Source organism: Dermacentor silvarum, chromosome 3 (assembly GCF_013339745.2).
Source record: "Dermacentor silvarum isolate Dsil-2018 chromosome 3, BIME_Dsil_1.4, whole genome shotgun sequence".
Classification (NCBI taxonomy): Eukaryota; Metazoa; Arthropoda; class Arachnida; order Ixodida; family Ixodidae; genus Dermacentor; species Dermacentor silvarum.
This window is the reverse complement of record NC_051156.1, coordinates 147562196-147584274: the sequence shown is the minus strand read 5'-3', so window position 1 is coordinate 147584274 and position 22079 is coordinate 147562196. Positions and strand designations below refer to the sequence as shown.

At 43.3% G+C, this 22079-nt stretch overlaps 1 protein-coding gene across 1 annotated transcript; it reads left to right on the top strand.

Annotated features, from left to right (window-relative positions):
* Positions 1 to 166: 166 nt before the first annotated feature.
* On the top strand, positions 167 to 19528 carry LOC119444050 (nose resistant to fluoxetine protein 6-like). Its single transcript, XM_037708566.2, has 8 exons — positions 167 to 255; positions 1277 to 1442; positions 2963 to 3045; positions 16105 to 16227; positions 16919 to 17039; positions 17793 to 17982; positions 18120 to 18262; positions 19026 to 19528. Exons 2-8 carry the CDS (start codon positions 1305 to 1307, stop codon positions 19185 to 19187), a joined length of 960 nt encoding a protein of 319 aa, XP_037564494.1. The 5' UTR covers positions 167 to 255; positions 1277 to 1304; the 3' UTR covers positions 19188 to 19528.
* Positions 19529 to 22079: the final 2551 nt, after the last annotated feature.

The window sequence follows — 22079 nt, the reverse complement described above, 5'->3', positions numbered from 1 at the left end:
TGCTTACATCTTAGCTCGGTTATACATCAAAACCTTCCTGCCCTTGTGAACATTGATATGCTGTAGGAATGCTCAACTGTTGGAGAACAAAGGCGAACAGATCGAATATTGTTGATCCATTCAGCGAATACTGCTCACACTAACGTCACGTCTTTAACAATTTTGCAGTGGATTTTTTCTCTGCTTCACTGTTAGCAGGCAAAAAAGAAACGGGCCCATTGTCTTTATTGTCGATGTCATCAAAAGGTTAATAAGGTGAGTGAATTTCAGTTTAATAATATTTTCTTACGCGCAGCTAAAGAGCCACAAATATGATGCACTGCATAACACAGCAATAGCAAGAGAAAGAAACGTTCAACACACAGCGCAGAATAACAAGGGCAGGACATTCAAAGTGAAGTGTTTTTGACTTCTTGCGCTTTGAATCGATCGCGAAACCACTGTCCAACATGTGGTGCCGTCACGGGAGGTGCCTTAGGAAAATCGTTAGCAATTATTCATAATAGCTTTGAACGCTTCATCTGATATACGCACCGTAATAGAGTATCAGCATAGAGAATATACATATGTGTAGTTGCTGGCATATTTCCCAAATGCATACTTGATATAGAAGTGGCGCTGTTACAACTTTTATTTACACCCATAATTGCAATGGTCCTGCCCATTTGCTGCTCTCTATAGGCTGCAGAATAGTGGCGTATATATAAATCATAAGAACCCAAGAACCAATGACACCAAGGACAACATAGGGGAAATCACGTCGACTAATTGAATTAAAGAAGTGATAAATTACTGGAAATGAAAATGGATGAAAAAACAACTGTCCGCAGGTGGGGAACGATCCCACATTCATGTATATATATATATATATATATATATATATATATATACCAACATGCACACATACATACACACCTACGGATATATATAAATTTTCCCGATTCTTGAAGGCGGCTTGGTATTATTAGGCAATGACAGATCCGTATGCGGATTGAAAGGTACGCACAACTGAAGCCTCTCCTGGCCTTCCACTATTGGCGCAGTCTTCGCACTTTGTACCTCTCCGTAATGCATCAACTATTACATCTTGACTGCGCTGCGATTATCTATTAATACCCTTACTGTGTATGCTCATGGAAAAGTAAAAAATGACGAAAGGCGCGGGCGTATGCAACACCAAGAAAGACACAACTGTTTAAATTGTTATATAAAGAACAATTCCATCACCTTTCGCTATACTATATATATAACTATACCCGTGCCCTTCACTCCGCAGAATTTGCTTTCCACTTTTCTTCGTCATCATGTGCTTCTATCTGCTTCCACGTGTCGTCAACGGACCAGACGCCAGAGCAGGCTTCCAGAAGATGTTCGACGAAATCACCAATCACTGGTGGCAGTTACTTCTCCAAATAAGAAACTTTTATGAAACTACTGTTTCGGTGAGTCTCGTACACTCTCATAGGCTACACATGGCGTTGTGAGATTAGCCTACAAGACGTTGAGGTGCAAATAATAACCTTAGGAAACACATTTGCAATCCGCATAATTCTTGTATGTTACAATAACCACATTCCTGACTGTTGATCGAGTAATCCCTCCGGTGCTGGCGCACGCGCCCCAAACACATCGTCTTCAACTTTCTCTACGGAAGGCAAGTCTGTTACAGGAGCGAGGTAGACAGACAAACCTTTTATGGATGCTGAAGATGCCATTCCTGACTATGAAGGGTTTCTTACATTAGATGAGGCGTTTGAATTTCCAATATTAAGGCAATAAAGTAAACAAAAGCGAAAGATAGAAATAAAACATAATTAGAAAACTTTGAATAAACAAACAAATCAAGTCCAAAGGACTGAGAAAATATAAAAGAATGCCTGTAAGTTTTGGTAGGCGCAGAGCCACGAATTCCCTGTGAGTGAAGATTTCGCTGCGCATAACCATCTTTGCTAGGTGAATCGGTGCATAATTTTACTGCGAATCATGTCATCATACACTCTAAGCTTCTAATTACGGAATTATGCAGAGAACTGTTTCCAAAGCAAATGTTAATCGCAGGAGCCCAGAAGCTATAGTGCGCCTACATCAAACGATGGCCGGGTCAGCCGACGGTTCGGCCGTAGTGTAACTAGATATACTGTGGCTTAAGTGGCAGCACTGCTCTTGTGATTCGAATGAAACTTGGAGTCGAGTTGGAGTATAGAGAGGAGTAGAGTGCGGAGGATTTTACTCGACTTGGCAGAGCCATGCACGCTGGGAGCCGGAACATCAGTGAACGGCACCGCTTCGCAAATAATACGGCAGATTATAAGATCCTTCGTGTTCACCAGCACAATTGCAAGTGGTGTATGTCTGTTTCTAATTTCGCCTCGAATGTGGTTGTCTTGCAACATTTTGTTCACAGTGCATAGAACAGTCATTTCACACAGGAATCATTCTGAATATTTCAGGGGCGAAATTAAACTGCCGAATGAGGCTCGAGCAATCCAGGTGCTTATCTTAAATAACGGCACAAAAGCCTCTACGTATGCGATTCTCTGTGTGATTTGCTATACATGTACATGCTAATTCAACCGCCGACATAATATAATAATAATAAACATCGCCTAAAATGCACGGCATTGCTTTCACTGCAATGCATTTGTTTGTTCTTCTTATTCGCAGCATAAATCCGCAATATGCCGAGCTGTGCACTGAATGCATTGACCATCGATAGGCAAAGCGAACACAATGAGAGTATTAAGAGAGGAATAGTTAGCAAACGTTTTCTTGGCCTTGATTTCGCCTTCAACATTCTCCAATTTATGCAGCTTATTTTAGCCAATCGTGATATCATTGTTTTGTAACCATAGCAACCGCTCAGCTGCTTCTAAAGAACTCGCATCATGACCATCCTGTCCAGCCCATTTATGCCACGCTACCAACTGCAAGGTGACGTAATTATATTCTGTTTCAATGACAGGACGTGCTCCTCCACACGTGGTACTTGTCGGCGGATTTCCAGCTCTATCTGGTCTCTCTTCTGACGCTCTTGATACTAAAAGGGTAAGTACTAGACTATTCTCGTTTACTGACTGCCTAGATGTACGTATATTACGTGATGTCAAAGAGCAGGAGCCGGGTATGGGCCCAAAGCTCGGGCCGGTTGGGCGTAGATGTTGCAGTGGAGTGACCAGGCCACGCACAGTATTTAGACCAGATTTCTGGCTTGCTCTCTGTGCATATTCTTGGGCATTAAACATCCATGCCAACAACCGCATAATCCGCCTTGTCTCGCGGGGGTCAAATAGCATACATTTTCTAACATTCCTGCTGCTTTCCACGCTTTTGCGATTAGCCGCGTTCGATTCGAGCACAACTGAGCTTACTTTCAAGAAAAAAAAACTCAAGAATCTCAAATGAACTCCCAACAGATCTAAGCAACATTCAGGAAGTATATTTCAAAAACAGCGCCAACTGATAAGGAGCATTCCCTCCAACGCCCGCCAACTTTCCGCTCCTGTTTTCTACTAAAGATGTTTATTCTCTCTCTCTCTCTCTCTTGGCGGCTTTCTCCCGGCGACTTCTGCGGTCTGCCTTTCGTAGTCGGAGTGCTATGGAGGAAGATAAATATGGCTAAACATACGCCCAGTTATATAGCCGAATCTCATGTCCATCGCAAAACTAGCCGAGTGCCCCAATGCTCCGACCTGAAGTCAGGCAAGCACAGGCTACAACGGCAGTCGTAAGCTACGATTCGGGCCTCGCACAGCCTTAAATTCTTTATATGATTCTTAAAATTCTTCCAACTACATTTTTTATCCTCTCAAAGATCTGCAACGACCACCCGGGTGGTTTGCGCAGTTCTAGCCTTTATAGCCTTTAGGTTCTTTCCCCGCTTTCATAATGTTATAGGTCGTCAGACATTTTGTTAAAACTCTGACTATGCACGAGAAGAATGCTGTGCTATTACTCATTGATCGCTAGTGATTCCGAGCGGCTTTGAAATTGGGCAAGCAAAGTTGTCGTTTCAGATATAAGTTCAGCCTATATGAATATATACGCGGCTCATTCCTGTATTTCTGTAACAGATTACACACATTCTTAAGCTACTGCAATTTTCGCGCCGATATTTTGTTGGCATGTCTGATAGCAAACGTTTCAACAGTGAACATCCCTGCTAGAAATTATTATTATTATTATTTGGTTGGTGTACATGTAACACAAGGACACGAAGGAAATAGGGAGGGAGCAAGCTGACAACTGCCACCGAGAGGGGCACAACGCCTGCCTACTCTTTCAGGAGGAGGGAATAGAGGAAACGAAAACATGAGGAAAGAAAAGAGGAAATGAAGTAATGACGGAGACACAGACAGAACAAAACAAGATACAAATAATGTCTATAAACGGAACGCCAAGTCAGTGTCCTTAAAAAAAGTTAGCAGGGCTCGATGGGCCTGGTCACGTCGGGAAGCGCACCCTCTTGGAAAGAGGCAATCGTCAAGGGTCGCACATTGCAGTCTAATAAGTCCATGTTCCTTAATTAGCAATGCGCGCTGAGCAACGAATGCGGGACAGTCTAAAACGAGATGTTCAAGTGTGCACGCCGGGGACCACGAATAAGAGATAATCTGCATTGCAGCCTTGACAGCCGATGCTTTGTGAAACAACGTTCTCGCCATGCACTGGAGCACCTCTAAACTGGTTTCTAACTGCTCATTCGGCAAACATGTAGATATGATGATGGTCATATACATCACTAGCACACAACATTGTGTACAATGCAGGATAGGCTTTTTCCGAGTTGTCTTTCTGCCAGTCCATTGCATCTCCTGCTACCCTCGACTGCGTATTCTTTCCCTTGGAACCCCTTTCGATTACTCAAGCGAGACTTCTACAAGTTACAGCAAATAAAAATTTGCCGATTACAATGACAATTTATGCATAAAAATGCATTTAATTTCAGGACTCGATTACTGCCCAGTGATAGTGCTTGAGGAATTACTAAAATGTAATTGATTACTATTAGGTGATTTTCCTCCCAAGCTATATTAACTTTGCACAAACACAGTAACTTGGCTTTTGAGTTTTTGAGTTGGTCCTCTGCAGCTCCCCTCGTTCTTTCTATTCGCTGTGAACTGTTTTTGAAACATTTTTGGGTCATCTTCCGCCGTTTCCTTCTGAAGAAAGTGGCAGTGATGCTGAAAACTCACTCAATGTGTCCGCTTGAGGGAAGGGCCTTGTTGACACATAAGATTTTATCACGCACAAAATTGTAGTCACTGAATGCCATGGCGCTGGCGTCGCGGTCCTCTAGAAGCATTGTGCGTCATTGTTGCTGCGGCTCGGAAAAGGCGTTCCAAGTACGTATAATGAAAAGCTGAAAAAAATCGTACGTATGTGATTTTCTGGCATCGAAGTCTGCAGTGAAGTGGCCATCATTATCTAGTCATTGCGGTGCCTGTTCATATCATCGGCGAAGCGTCAAGATGAAATAGGAATAGAGCGCACCTGGGTTCATATTTTAGATTTCATTCAATATTTTATATTTTGTGGGCATATCACTCGGTAGTACGAAAGTGAACTTGCATTCTTTGAGAAATGAATACTTTAGGAGAAAAAAATATCGAAATTCTCCAGGTGGCAGGCGCCATTTACATGCACCGGGCATTCTCGCAAATTCACAACAATGTCAAATACAAAATATTACGGCTACAAAGAATGCATTTTCTTGTGTAAAACGTATACGTAAAGAAGAGTCAGCAAGAGTTGTTTGAGGCTTCTGTGCAAAACGGAAGTGTTTTAGAAAAAATTCTTAATTTGCTACACTTTTCGAAAATTGCTATATTTACGAATTTTTATCTACTAAACTAATGAATGTAGCTTTTTAAAATTTGGTGGGCAATGAGACCTTAACCTGTTTAATGATTGTGCTGAATATTGTTGCTGTAGCACAAATTTCCATTTTTACAGTTCGCCTCAAATGTGAGGTATTGACAAAAATGAGCACTATTTAAAAATCAAAATAAAAAACCCATCGTTAATTTTTCTCAAAATTTCGTAAACAGCTGTCCACCGACACTGGAAAAAGAACATTAAAAAACATCTTGCATTATTTTGTTTTTAATGACAATATATGTGGTAGAAATGAGAGCTTCGCCGGGATGCATCAAGGTGCTAAGAAATAGGGACATCGGGGTAAAAAGAACGTCCATTAGCCCCTGACTTGCCTAAACTTGGCCAGGATTGCGCAACAAGGGTAATTTTACCCTTATGGTCAATACTTATGCATAAAATACCGTTTAGTACAATACTCATTCTCTTGAATGTGAGTAAAGATACGTCAACAGAGCAACCTTTACATGGCTCGTTTTATTTAACAAGTGTGCGTAGCTGGCAGCGCAGATAATTTCAGATTTAACGGTGAACGCCCTGTGCATCTACACAAGTAACAAAATTTACGGCAGGTAAAATTCTCTAAAAATTTCGCACTCGCCATGGCTCCGTCGGAAACGTCATTATACAGTATAACCTAAGATACGGTGATGGGAGGGGGGGGGGGGGGGGTGATGGTGTTGGTTAGGGCTTATTTAGCTGGCAGATAGTGCCAGCGGTTGCTCTCTTCTGCCGCCTCTTTAAAAAGGGGGTTGAACAGGTGGAAAGAGGCGTGACACATCCTCTCGCCGAAACTTATGTGTTTTGGGACACATTACCTGTTCAGCACACTCTTAAGGATAATGGTCTACTGTGCGCAGCCTCAAGCAGAGCGTTTCTGTTTTTATTGAAGTAGTGGCAGGCACAGATGAACTGTTCCGCGTTAACAGGGAGGGTGGGGGGGGGGGGGGGGTGTTCGCGGAACTAGTTCTTATTCTATGAAACAGCGTATAGCTTCTGCGTGACGGATTCCTTGAACCACTCCTGGATGGTGAGGTGATATTCAAAGTGCTGAGAAGTCTTTATATAAGGGGTGATTCATTGGCACTCTTAATTTAATCTGCTGCATCATTGCCTGCAAGTCCAACATGTGGCGGTATCCACTGAAACTTGAGAATGAAAGGCCTATTGCTGAGCTCGTTAGCTAACATCAATGACTGTCGGCCGAACTTGCTGCCATACAATGCACGGGATAATTGTTGGAGCACCGCTGGCAAATCCGAAAGGATGATAGCGTGCTTAGTTTACGAAGCGCTGCAGTAATGGCGGCTCTTTCCACATTTTCAATAAGACCAACTGATCCAGAGGGCCAGATCACGCAGATCTAATGAAGCGAATCTAATAAAGCTTGCACTTAAGAGGAAGCTTTCGCTCGGGCCCAACTCCGATGCCGCCCATTAAAATACATGTAAAACGCAGAAACGATTTCCTGAGATTACCACTGGGCAGATTTTACTTAAATTTGTTGCACATGAGAGAGAAAGCTAAATTCTAGTGACTGTCGGACGCGAAATGACGATTTCTGGCCTGCATTGTTTAACTGTAATTTTCAAGAATTGGTAAGTTTGAAAAAAATAGAAGCACGAAGTTTACAAATTCGTTGCTCTGAACCTATATAAAAGATATCGCAGACCTGTGAACGGCATCTATTAGAACATTCAAAGCAGACAAGTTTGATATGCCAATTTATTTCTTACGTGAATTTGTTACATAGTTTACAAGGATTTTGCACAAGTTCTACACACAAAATAGTAGTCTATTTTAAAGCCATGTAGAATATAGCAATGTTGTACACTTTAGATTTTCTATTCGGTGCAGTTTACAAGATTGTGATATCATGTTTCATTGCTGAGTTAGAGTTGTAAATTTGATAGTTTCGTTTTGCGAAGCTCTGCTATTTTGTCAATTTTATTAAACACTTGACGACTTAAATAAAAAAATCGCAACCAACAGCCACTAGAGTTTCACTTTTCTTTTAACTGCAACAAACGTCATCAAATGTGATGCAGTGGTTGCAGAGAAAACGAATTCTCGTTTTACATGTATTTAGATAGGAGCACCCAAGCTAAAGCTTCCTCTTAAGGCGGCGGCCCCACCGCCAGCAACTTTCAACGTATTTCGCTTCACCACCTGTTTGCCACCGCCTCCCACGTACCCACTCCCCATTCTGCTACACTCTACCAACTCGTTCAAAAGAGACGATTTTCAGAAGAGCATCATCTGAAAGCACTAACAAAATATGGGCGCGAATGATGACCCATTAGCACAATTTACGTCAGAAAGTTAGGCATTCGAGAACTGCGTGCTTGCAATCATAATACTAGTTTACCAAAACTGCCCTTGTGTCGCAATCATGGCCAAGTTTAGGCAAGTCAGAGGCTAATGGACGTTCTTTTTACCCCGATGACCCTATTTCTTAGCACCTTGCTGCATCCCGGCGAAGCTCTCATTTCCACCACATATATTGTCATTAAAAACAAAATAATGCAAGATGTTTTTTAATGTTCTTTTTCTAGTGTCGGTGGACAGCTGTTTACGAAATTTTGAGAAAAATTAACGATGGGGTTTTTTTATTTTGATTTTTAAATAGTGCTCATTTTTGTCAATACCTCACATTTGAGGCAAACTGTAAAAATGGAAATTTGTGCTACAGCAACAATATTCAGCACAATAAATAAACAGGTTAAGTACTCATAGCCCACCAAATTTTAAAAGGCTACATTCATTAGTTTAGTAGATAAAAATTCGTAAATATAGCAATTTTCGAAAAGTGTAGCAAATTAAGAATTTTTTCTAAAACACTTCCGTTTTGCACAGAAGCCCCAAACAACTCTTGCTGACTCTTCTTTACGTATACGATTTACACAAGAAAATGCATTCTTTGTAGCCGTAATATTTTGTATTTGACATTGTTGTGAAATTGCGAGAATGCCCGGTGCATCTAAATGGCGCCTGCCACCTGGAGAATTTCAATATTTTTTTTCTCCTAAAGTATTCATTTCTCAAAGAATGCAAGTTCACTTTCGTACTACCGAGTGATATGCCCACAAAATATAAAATATTGAATGAAATCTAAAATATGAATTTTTGGACCCGTGTTGATCTCTCGTGGAATCACCCACCTGGGTTTGCCTGTTTGAACATGTGGATACACGAGGCTGTTGAATTACATGACCGAGGGCATCCTGATGTATTTCCTACCAAACTTAAGTACTGAGAGCTGCATTGCTTGTTACAGTTAGTCGCTCAATAAAGTATTGGATTACATGTGATTGACGTAATAATTTTCCCTTTCATGCAACTGGTTACCACTAAAAGTACTTGAATTACAGTGAGCGTTAGCGAAAGAAAGAAGTTATCGTTCAATATACAAAACTGCCAGAAAATTTAAATGATTACAAGTAATTTGTTACGTGCAAGTCTGACTCCAACACGCCAACCATTACGTGATGGCGTTACGTGGCCTTTCCTACTCATATTTCCTAGACTCAAGGAGAATTTTGGCGGCTAGCGTTAGCTCTCTACTTCCTACTAGGGGTGGCCGAATATAAACTTTTTCGAATACAAATCGAATGCAAATAATAAGTATTAAATATCGAATTGAATATGAAATAGTCCAAAGCGGACGCATATATTTACAGCACAATTTTTTTCTCGGTATTGTTAGGTACCATACCTGTACTGACTAGTGCAAAAGGGACAGCTAACTACAAGGGATCACTTTTAAGCATGACATCTTTACTTGTCCTTAAAAACTCAATGAATAACCTCTCAAAATATTTAACGCCTAGTTGTGAGCAAGCTTTCCAATTAAAAACTACTAGTGTATGAGTAGATTGTTGTAGATTAAAAGATAAAACTGCTACATGGCTCGGCTGCCAGAAACAAAAGTCATAATACAAGCAAACATAACGGTTGTCACGTAGGCCTCCGCCACGAAACCGAAAACAAAGCTTGAATGGCCCATTTTTTTACTGCATGGCGTCGAAAACGTTTGTGGTTGTTTCAGTTATGATAACTGGTCAGGCCTCGTTGGACGGAGAAACGAAACAAAGCATAGACAGTCACATCTGGCGAAATATTTAGTTAGCTTCGAATGTTGGAAAACACCGATTAGTTCCTTTTCGAATAGAAATACAAACTGTTAATGTGTAGCATGAGGGTCGGATTCGAAACTTCAGATATTTCATCACCCGCACTTGCTATTTGTCTCTACCTACCTGAAAATTTTTACTATAATTTTTCGTTCCATAGCAAGTCGCCAGTAAAAAAAAAAAAAACGCAGTAAAGACGTTTTAGGACCATCAGCAATATTAGCTGTCATCGACCGCGAACGTAGGTCAGATACGTTCCGACACATTTCATTATTCTTGACATTTCACTATCATGTTCTGGCTTGCCTCTAAGTGGCCTAAATAAACATGCTTCTTCATAGGTTCAATCACGAACACTTGTCTTTTACAAAGCCATTGAACATGACTTTATTGCTCTGCATAATAAGCCTGTAATGTTTTCTTCCATTTAGCCGGTAAATGTCTTTTAACAGTTCTTCCAACTTACATTCATCGCTGTCGTACAAGCTTACAACATCTCCAAACTTCAGGTGATCCAGATACTCTCCTTAAATCGTGACATATCCGAACCAATCATCTGAAATACTTGTTAAGCAATTAACCGATAGAATACACTACAGCTGTTTCCAACTTTATTGTTTAGTCCTTCCATATTTACGGCAAAAAGGAATCGTGCAGCGCGCAAGTATTTGGAAATGAATGTTGTGCCAAGCATTCTGTAAGTAGACGACTTTTTAGCCTCATTTGAGGTAGCGCAAAGTGTTGCAAGTTGACAGAACGTGTCCCTGTAAAGCAAGGAACTTCTTGCGTGACGTGAGCGTGTGTCACGACAAACGCAAGGTGATGGAACAACACGACGGCAATGTCAATACCTTGACAACCACGACATCATTACGACGGCGACGACGACGTTTCGACCATGTCGGTGGAAAGGAAGCTACGGCGACAACCGCGATGGCATGACAACGACGCCGGTCACGTGATAATATGACAACTACGACGACAATGGCTTTACAGTGGCGATGGCTTGGCAACAACAGAGACAACGTCGGCTTGACAATGACTGCCTGACCATGACGGCGAAGACACGACTGCGACGACCACGCCTTGTCAATGACGACCATAGCGAAGTAATGAAGACAATGGCGACTGCTTGACGCTTGCTCAGCAGGCCGCTATTTATGGGCTTGCTTCTCAGCAACCTAAAGTTGCTAACACGGGCGTAGGTGCTCCCGCTTTTATGTGTAAATTATGGGTAGAAGACACGACACGCGTACAATACGTCCCAAAGCACTATAGTTGGATAAGGGAAGCCCGTATGCACACGTTTGTGGTCCGAAGAAAAACATCTTTACCCAAAGAGGTACAAGCATCTTTTTACCACCTTTAAAACATGTCTGCCCTTGCCTCCAGAACGTTTTGTTCGGTACATTGATGCTCAGAAGACCAATCTACAAGCATGTTTGCATAATTTCTGCCAAGTTAAATTACTCAAGAATTCCTATGAAAACCATGTCGGTAAGAATGAATGGGGTATAACTAATGTATTTAAACAACCCTGAGTGGTTTCTTGTAGATATAATCGGAAATTGTCCCGTAACTAGCCAGGCTAGCCAAAGAGGGGATATGGTAGAAATAACTGAAATGTTTATCCTGGTGTAAACTCCTTATTACGTAAATCTTGAGCATGTTTCTCTGAACTTTCCATGTGCGGTGTTTCGCTGGCAAATCCTTCACAAGACGATCAAAAATGGTTTTCTACTTCACTCCGACGGTGTCCGATACATTCAAATGAAAAATGCGAAAGGAACTAGGTTCAGTCATGATTTTCGGTTTTTGTACTATATAATAAATGGCAGAGCAGATGGCGGTGCGTGATGCTTACGTCGACACACGTCTTGAGTGTCAACATTTTAGAATAACTATCAGTGCTGATGCCTCAATTATCAAATTACAGAAACATTTACAAGGCGCTGACTTCCTGGCTTTGAAGCCCTGATTACACTCATAGAGTATTAACCTCACATCCAGTTGACGTCATATTCTGTCGTTTATAGTCTCCATGTGCTCTGATAGTATTTGTATTGCGCCTCATTCTCGCTTTTTTATCAACTGTTGTTTACCAACGAGTCAGATAAAGAAAAAAACAAGCTCCTGCGGCATAATGTACAGTGCCTGGCTACCCCAAATCTCACCGCAGGAAGCCTTTCCTTTCTTATTGAAGAAGCCCCAGATTAAGACACAATGACCACCGACGCTAAGCGGCTCAAAGAGGCAACGAATGCCTCGCATCAAAAATGGGTTCTTGTCGTATAAGTGCGGAGGAGGAACTAACGAAGAATGAAAGAAAACCTTATGCTGTACATCAGCTGTGACAGGATGACTTCTGCGATATACGTGTTTACTAGATTAGGCAGATGCAAATGGGTGACCTCGTGTGAGTCGTTGTCGGTGTTCACGTTATATCGATAATCTTCACTTTCATAATCACACAGAAGGGCACTGGGAGTTTTTAAAGCAAAGGTTTCTTTCTCTCTTCCTTCAACTTTTGCGCCGCTGCTGCTGCTGCTGCTACTGCTGCCGCCGCTGCCGCATGCTGTTGCCGAAGGCCGCGTCGGGGTGCTTCAGAGCGTGCATATAAATGGCAAGAGCGTTTCAGAAAGGAAAGTCGACATGAGAAACTCGTTTGAACCTGTCCATCCCGTCACATGTGCACAATCTCCTCTGGAGCTTCCTGGGTGTCGCCACATTAGCCTCTTAACAGCTGCAATTTCCCGTGACCCCCTCAAAAGCCCTGAAAAAACTGCAGTGCTTACCTTTCTAGATACTTCTACTAACGTGCGAGTCCAGATGGGACGTAGTTACAACTGTAAAGAGGAGGGCGGAGACCAGGCGTTGAATGGGTAAAACCGACGCATTCGCAAAGCGAGTGAATAACATCCTTACATTCTCACAGTTCCTACACAGGGGGAGAGGTTGGGAGATGGAAAAAATGACGTGACTAGGCAGGGAAACAGCGGTTGTGGGCAAACTGTAGGTACGGTACGGTTCTGCTATTTCTGAAAAATAAACATAATGCCAACTTGTCAAGCTGACAACTGACGCAGGGCGTGCAGACTTAAAGCCGCATTAAAACAGCATAGGGTCTAGGTGACACTACGGAAGCAATCGCACGGCACATCAACGCTTCTGTGCCCGCCGCGGTAGCCTGACGGCTGTGGCATTGCTCGAGCTCACGTGTTCAATCCCGACTGTGAGAGTCGGTTTTCGACGGGAGCGAAATACAAAAAAAAAAACGCTGGTGCACTTAGATTGAGGTGTACGTTAAAGAAAACCAGGGTGTCAACATTAATTCGGAGTCCTCCGCCATGACGTGGCTCATAATCCGATCTTTGTTTTGGCACGTACAGCCCTATAATTCAACTAAAGTTTAACACTTCTGCCAGGACGCGGTATGCCATGTGAGGCAATGGTTATGCTCGACCCTCTCAGAGGTTTTGGACAATGGCGCACAACAACGCCTCAAGCAAACACGTCAAACAGAAGTGGTGCACGCAAGGTAACGCTTCAACTCAACTCACCGTTCTCATATTAGACTAAACGCTGAAGAAATTGCAAATTCTTCATCAACATCACCGCTAATTATCGCCAGTCAAAGCAAATAACATAGAAGGCTTCGTTTACATCGATTCCCAGGGTGCGTGGCATATGCACATTTTTCTAGCGCAACTCTTAGAGCCCGTTCCTGCGTTGAGCGTCGGCGTGCGTTGGCGTAACCGAGCAAACGAGCACAGCGAAGCATAAAATAGCGAAGGCGGAGGGCAGCGAGAGATGAAAGACGTCGATAGCGAAGAGAGGGCGAGGACGAACGCGGAAGAAGCTACCTTGAAGAACCACCTGATGGCACTGACGTCGGCACATCCTTGGTGCAAGATAAATGGCGAACTGGTGCAAGAAGAAATGGTGCAACAGAAGGTACCTGGACTGATGTATGCGGCCGATATAGTACTACTAGCGGACGATACAAGAGATTTACAGAGACTTGCGAATATTTGTGGCAACGCAGCAACAAATCTAGGCCTTAAGTTTAGTGCAGAGAAATCAGGAATTATGATCTTTATTGAAGCGACAAATAATTACGTGGTGTCAATTCAACAGCAAGTCATACCCATAAGCAAGGATTATAAGTACCTCGGCGTATTTATAACCGAAGGAAAGACTTACTCAAGCAACCACCAAGATAACCTGAAAATAAAGGAGAAGTGGAATGCAGCAATAATAGAACACCGATCACTGTGGGGCCACAATAAATATGAGGTGGTGCGTGGAATCTGTAAAGGAGTAATGGTGCCAACGCTAACGCTCGCAAATGACATTGTACGCTTAAAATCGGTTATATTGTCGGTGTTGGAAGTTAAGCAAAGATCAGTAGGCTGGTTGGCTTTGGGTAAAACCACAAATGAGGCAGTGCAAGGTGACATGGGCTGGGCCTCTTTTGAAGTCAGGGAAGCACAGAGCAAAATTAGTTTTGAAGAATGACTCAGAAACAGGGATGAAAATAAATGGGCGACTAAAGTGCACAAGTCTGTATCTGGAAAGCCTGGACACAGAATGAAGTAAGAGCTCAAGAAAGTTGGCAACCAAGTACAGAATAATTCCAACTATAAATAGAAAACCAGGACTCATCGGAAAGGTGAGAGAAAGAAAGACAGTTAATTGGATGCAAAGAATGGAAGCAAAAGGGACCATGGAGATCTACAAGAATGAGAAGAAATCAGAAGGGAAAGTCTGTACGATAACACAAAAGACAGTGCCTTGCTATTTGATGCTCGAGCCGGTTGCCTAAAGACCAAAACATACCGGAGCAAATATTCGGAACTAGCTGAGGCATGTGTATGCTGCAGTAAAGATCCAGAGACTACTCAGCACATCATAATGGAATGCGAAGAGATTAACCAAGTGAGAACACTAGGTAACGTACACCTTCTAGAAGCGCTTGGGTTTAAATTGGATGAAAGCGTAAACCGGTCAGCAGTCGAGATAAGCAAGAGACGTTTAGAGTATTGGTGAAAAAAAAGCAGAGAAGAGATTGATACAATCTGATTTGATATCTTAGCCATAGGTGGAGGTACAAGGTAGATATTGAGGGGAAAACCCTTAATAAAATGTATGCAAAGAAATGCTAGAAAAACTACATGTATAGCATACCTGATTAAATCACGCAGGCTAGGTGACTATTGGTCACCACGCCGTTTCAAAGGGGAGAATATTAAATTATCATCATCACTTTGGCAGCGGTGGCACCGGCCGTGCGGGGAAAAGAAGCAAAAGAACCAGAAAGCTCGCATTCGCGCATAGCGTTCGCCGTAAGCGTTTGCAGTAAAGATTACGGTTCCATAAGCTGCAGATGCCGGGCAGCGGCAACTATGGGACCGCTCTATATACAGCGCCGCGGCTCTGCCAGTCTGTGCGGTGATCAGTGCGATGCCTCAATACATCGCGAAATGACAACACGTATAGAGCTGCGCTCGAATTCGGCATTAGGGAGTGTCGTAATCGTTGTTGAATTTTCTGGTTTCGATTTGTTTTGGGATGGCACCGCCGTTTTTGTGTTCTTTCTAAGGCAATAATCTGTTGTACGCGGGCTCGCGGTGTTCCGCACGCCTCATAAAGCCCCATAAAACAGAGGTTAAAATCAGTGCCCACAAGTTTAGTTCATGGGTTAGGAGGGAGAGATTTGTTTATTAAGAGATATTGTTGCGGGCTCAGTTCTGCGAAAGTGCAGAACGCGTGCGTTTAAAATTAATGAGTTCTCAAGCACATAAGACAGATGGAAGGTTCTTAATTGCTATTTGCAGTAGCTAGCCACAGAGTTGAGCTACTCCACGGTAATCATTGTGGAATAATAGCACATCAAAACGCGGCTACACTGATATACTACTATGCCGTTAGGCTTCAGATACTATCTGACAATATTGCGTGAAAACAAGTGGATGTTTCAGAGGGAGCCAAGAAATCTCCTGGATGTCCTTTTGTTCTGCAATTTCTGCTTCTATAAGAACAGAGATGGTTTTTACAGTTTGCGTAGTATATAACGCTCCGTGCTCATCTTTTTCAGTCACAAGACGGCGCTGGTGGCAGCGTTCACCGTGTTCTCCCTCATTGGCTGTGCTTTCGGAATGTGGGTCCTGGTGAGCCGGGATCTGCTGCCGTTTCAGATCTTCCCGGGCCCTGATATGCCGTGAGTGTTCTATGGCACAACTAGCGAGTCAAAACACCCGTACAGGATATTTAGAGACCGGCGTGTCTGTCTGTCTGTGTATGTATGTATGTATGTATGTATGTATGTAAGTATGCCATGAGACCGGCATGTCTGTCTGTGTATGTATGTATGTATGTATGTATGTATGTATGTATGTATGTATGTATGTATGTATGTATGTATGTATGTATGTATGTATGTATGTATGTATGTATGTATGTATGTATGCATGCATGCCATCCTTGCGTCCGTTCGTCGTTCTGTCTCTCTCTCTCTCGCTGATGTCATTCTTATGTTAACAGCTCTTTGACTACGCGCCTCTGGAAAACTCTCAGAGGCAACTTCAGCACTACAGAACAGTGTCAGAAAACGCACGCGCTAAGCCAGCGTGACCTACTAAGTTTACAGTGCGAAAGCTCTACACAGGGTAAAGTATAACCGTTTATAACAAGCCGTAATCGGCAGCGCTTGTTCGGTCAATTGCTACCTGGTCCGGTATCCTAAATACTTTCGCGCCGTAACTCTAGTACCATCGCAAGCTACCAATTAGCCAAATACATCACGTTTCTAAGCGTGAAATGATTAGAGAGTGAACACGTCCAAGTACGGCGTGATAACGGGGCAGTACGCTCGCTTCTCTTACGTGTATGCCGGTTGTACTCTTTTACAGTTTGCTGACGAGAACACTGAGCGAGTTCTACGTCCGGCCATACTACCACGCAGTGTGCTACTTTAGCGGCTGTATGACGTTTCTATTGATGGGTGACTTCAGAAAGAGAAAAATTACTAAGGTAAGGATAACATTTATGGGTTATTGGTGATTATTAGCACCCAAATATACACAGCCTGGATGTACTGTAATTGTCACAGGGATAATTAGATGGTGCATATGTGTTTGCTAAATGCCTACAGGATCTCCCTTGCCATTGTAGTCTCGACGTTGTTGCATTTTGGAAAACTGTCGAGTTGCTATAATAAAAGAATGCCCCGGATAAGAGGATGCAATGCTGAAGTTAATGAAAACCTTGGCATTGGCATGCTTGGTGACAATTAAAAAATACTAATACAAGTGGCACTTTTTACTGCAAATAGCACCATAAACGGCCAGAAAACGAGCTGTGCGCTTCCTTTGAGTGTAATTTAGTACTAAGAACCGTGTCTCACGTGTTTCGAATTTATGCGAAATGTATTTAACAATATATAACGAAACCATTTAACGGAAAACTTTCTTCAGGCGAGAGGTAAACAGCTGACACCATGCTTGTCAAAGTATTTCATAACATGAAGGAAGATGATTTATTGGCGCGGCTATTGCGATCGGTATATCGTGGGGCTTGTACACTAAGGTACGCCTTTGACCTCCATTACACCTTGCTGTAACTGATGATGATGGAGGCAGGAAAGATAATGACAGTGAAGGTGGTGATGAAAATGAACAGATGTGACCATGTATTGTTATAACTTCCTTCGTGGCTGAAGAGAAGCTTATGCGGAGGCTTATGACGTACGCGTCGTCTTTCGCTCATTCAAACTACATTGTGCAGGGTACGCAACTGGCAGGCTGGTGCGTGTCCGTGAGCTGCGGCTTAATCTCGGTGTTCGCGAAGCTAGCGTGGTATAGGAGCCCCAATCCCACATCCGAGGCCGTCACGCTCCTCGCCGCGTTCTTCGACCGTATCCTCTGGTCCGTGTTCATTGTCTGGATCACACTGGCCTGTGCTTCAGGTCGAGGCGGTGAGCTTTCGTTTTTTTTTTTGTCTCCTATTTGTTTGTGTTCTTTTTTTTCTGTTTATGGCTTCCTCTTCTGTACTCTGTGTTTAAAGTGCTACCAGTTTTCAGCACAACATTCTTCGTGTGAAATAACTGCGCAGGCTTCGTCGCCAGGTTCCTGTCCTGGAACGCCTTCGTGCCCTTGAGCAAGCTTTCCTTCGGCGTCTACCTCATACACCTGCCCTTTATCCAGCTCATGCTGCATGCGTCCAGGGAAAGAGTATTGTGGTCCAAGTTTAACTTGGTAAATACTTGCACTTGAATCTCAGTCTTGTATTTAATTCAGGGTGCCGCTAGAAAGCTATCACGGCACACTTTACGCTTGTCCTGTTTACCTGGCATACTTGCTGTGAGAGCCAAGCGGAGGCAATCTGGTATTGCTGCAACACTCCATACACGTGCTTGTAACATTTGAGCATAGACATTCGTGCTGCGCGCGAAACATTCTTTTTTTTTCGTAGGTTGACGAGCGAGAATGGCAGACACTCCGCACCGCTTGTAAGAGCGGTATGGATGGATTTTGTGTACCCGAGTTGGTCAAATTTTTAGCGAGAAGGAGGCAAAGACAACAACCTTAATTCTTGCCCTTTTAGAGATCGAACCATTTTACCAACCGAGAGTAAGGAATATTACAGTCTCTAGCTGATCGATAAAAGTGGCGTTAACTTAGGGAAGGGTGTATGGTCCTCAGATTTCCCAGACTACATCACCTTTTACTAGGCCAATTTCACGCTTATCGATCGGCGCTGGTAGTTCGCACTTTTGGGAGCATGCCCTTATAACAAGCTCTCTTAATAGAAATTGAAGCATGTCGTTATCTTGCCGATTTGAAAGCCCTTAACGGAACAACAATAGATTGTGTTCGGTAATGGACTTTAAAAACAGTGAGAGCTCTGACAGAAAGTGAAAAGATAACGTTATATGCAGTATCAAGGGGGGGTGTATTCGTGCAAAGCGAGATTTGCTTTAATTATGCACAACAATGTTTCTTTCATTTTTTTTTTCAGGTTACACTGTGGCTTTCTGTGGTAGTTTGGAGCTTCCTGCTGTCTTATCTGACATTCCTCGCTTGCGAAGCGCCGACTGCAAAGCTGAATAGCCTCATCTTCGGCAGAATGGTCGGAAGAGGAGATCCTCGCAAACAGAAACAACCAGAGCAGTCTGCCTGAGGAGTTGGTACTCCACGATAATAACTGAAAGTATAATGTGAAGCTGACACTCTCCCCGTGTGAAAACCACTGTCGGAATGGCCCTCAATCACCTGAGCTCTGCAATAACTTCTCCTGGGCCGTGGTCAGGCGGGGGACGTAAATCTCCAAAAACAATTTTTGAGAAATAATTTACATTTGCATTAGGTAGTTATACTTTGTGTTTTTATTCGTTCTTGAAGCATCTTGTATGATACCCGTTGAGTGTCATATTTGCCTCCCAGATGCACTCTCAGTGGTCGTTTCACAAGCCATAGCAAGTAATGGCTTACTAGTCTCTGCAGTGCTTCGCATCAACTTATGACCAGAGGCATCTTCACTGTAACACATATATCCTGCAAGAATAAAGGTAGAAAATTTGCGAAGGTGTGCCAAAATATCTTGGTGACATGCTACATAGCACGGAAATACTCGCCAACTTCTTGCCGTGGAACGTAGTTTCTGCGTCTTGGTATATTGACACATGGTCAAGTGCCCCTGGTACGCTGATTAATGAGCAAAAGCAGGTAAGCAGTTCAGCGAGAGCATGTCGAAGAGAGCACTCAACTTTCTGTTGCAAGACCTTTAAGTTTAAATTTTACGAATGCAGCATTTAGATTTTAAAGCATAAGCATTTTTTGGCGAGAACCCACCGGAATCTGTCCGTCCCGTGACGCCTTACATCTGCGTAATAAGTGCATAATTGTTCAAGTAACGCATGTAATCGTTATAATCGTGAATTAGTAGGTGACTGGTAGCGTTATAAAAAAAAGAGCAAAAAATAATTTTGGCATGGATTCCAACCGTGGACCGCAGTGTGTGAGCCACATTGCATTTATGAGAGTGAAATTTGCTTTGGCCTTAGTTTACATCACACCCGTTTCAAGTCAAAAGTACATTAAGAAATTTCTCTTCATTTCCTTAGTTTCCGGCAGATTTTTAGTAATGCGTATGCATTCTTTGGCGAGTTTCATAGCAAAATCTGTCCGTCCATTGAATCCTTTTAGCTACAAAATAAATGCATAATTGGTCAAGTAAACACATGTAATAGTTATAAAATTGAACTAGTTGATCATTGGTAGCGTTAGAAAAAAAATGGTTTCTACGCCGTTACCGCGTCAAGGTCGTAAAAAAGGAAAATAAAGTGGACACATGTCACTATAATATTATAATAGATGATTGATAGCATTAAAAATAAAAACAAAGAAAAAAATTACCCGACGATTACGATAATCCCTGAAGGCGAAATTTGAGCGCTACTCTATACGTGTTTTTTAACACGAAAGTGTTTTATGCCGGGGTCCACCAAGACTTCACTGACGTATTTCCGTCACGGAAATACGTCAGCTTACAATGTACACGAACATAATACAAAGAAAGAAACCAGAAGAAAAAGTTCCACAAACATGCAAAATCTGGAAATCGAACCCACGACCTCTCGGTCCGCGACGATAGATCGCCGAGCGTTTAACCCATTGCGCCACAAACGCTTTTTTTTTCTTTATTGCATGGAAATATTATTCATTCGACTGCCTAGCGTGTGTGGATTTGTTTTGTCATGTATGTATATATGTAACACAACTAATTTTCGCATATAAATACATTGCGCCACAAACGCATTTGCAGAGAGCTACACAGACGCGCCTTATATATCTAACACTCCTCCGTGTACCCGCGCTCTTGCTTGGGGCGGTGCCGCCGCCTACGGGCAGAAAAGAGAAGTACTGCATTATGACACTAACGCGCACCGACAGTGAACGCTTCGGTGGTCTCAGCACTACGACGCCTCGATGCCAGCATTCGAAGGGACGCTGGCATCAAGAAGCACTACCAACGCCAGGTGGCGTTCACCGTACTCAGCACAGCGGAGCGTGGCCTCCGCAATTAGCTCTGAAAATGTTTCTGAAGTTGATCGCGGAGGCTGCAATTACGACGCACTGTACGCGCTGATTTGACTCGGTGACGATTCAGTTACGTGCTTTGTCTTGCGCGTTGTATTAGTGTGTCAGTTACGTGCTTCGTCTTTCGCGTTGTGCTAGCGTGTGCAGCGTAGTGCAGCTTCCATATGCACGACGGTTGCTCATGGTCATCGACGTTGGTAGTCGTGATGGAGGAGACGTGCCACCAGGCGTCAGCGTGGGTGCATCAACGCCTAAGGGCGCTTTAGCCACAAAACACCAATAGACATTATATATCAATGTGCAATAAACATTACACTACTTCTGTGAAGACACGTTTCACTTTCGTGTTCTATACCGATTCCTATATAAGAGGGATCAACCACATTTTTTTCGCAATATATTGGCTGGCGCGTACAATCTGCCTTGTGCGGCACGCTGCAAATGGAGCGAAGTGTGTCACGACTGGCTCACTAATCTGGAGATCGTGAGAGCCAGCGCGTGGGTGACGCGTGGGCGCGATTGATTCACAGCAGCCGCCGACGACAGAGCTCCCAGACGACGCACGCTGACTTTGGCGCCATCTAGGAGCCATCTTCGCAGCACTACGCATTTCTTCTCACCCTTTCGTCATTCCCTACTCCTCGGCTTCCCGCCTCATGGTTGCGCCGCACCCTCTCCTCCGCTTTCCTGATCGCGGCATTCATCCCCCGCTGCACTGTGCGTTCGCTTTCATCGTTCGCTGTGCACGTTCGCTCGGTTATGCCGGCGCTTGCCGAAGGAACGGGCGCCTAAGAGATGCGCTCTAAAAAAACTGGTTACGTCACCGTCACCGTGTAGAGGTCGTATCAAAAAAAAAAAAAAGTTCAGTGAAATTTCGCTTCGTGAACGCGGATGACGCGGAAGCATTTGGTTGCTATAGCGCACACGAAGCCATCAGCCCTCGGTGCGCCTAGACGCCTACACTGTCCGCATC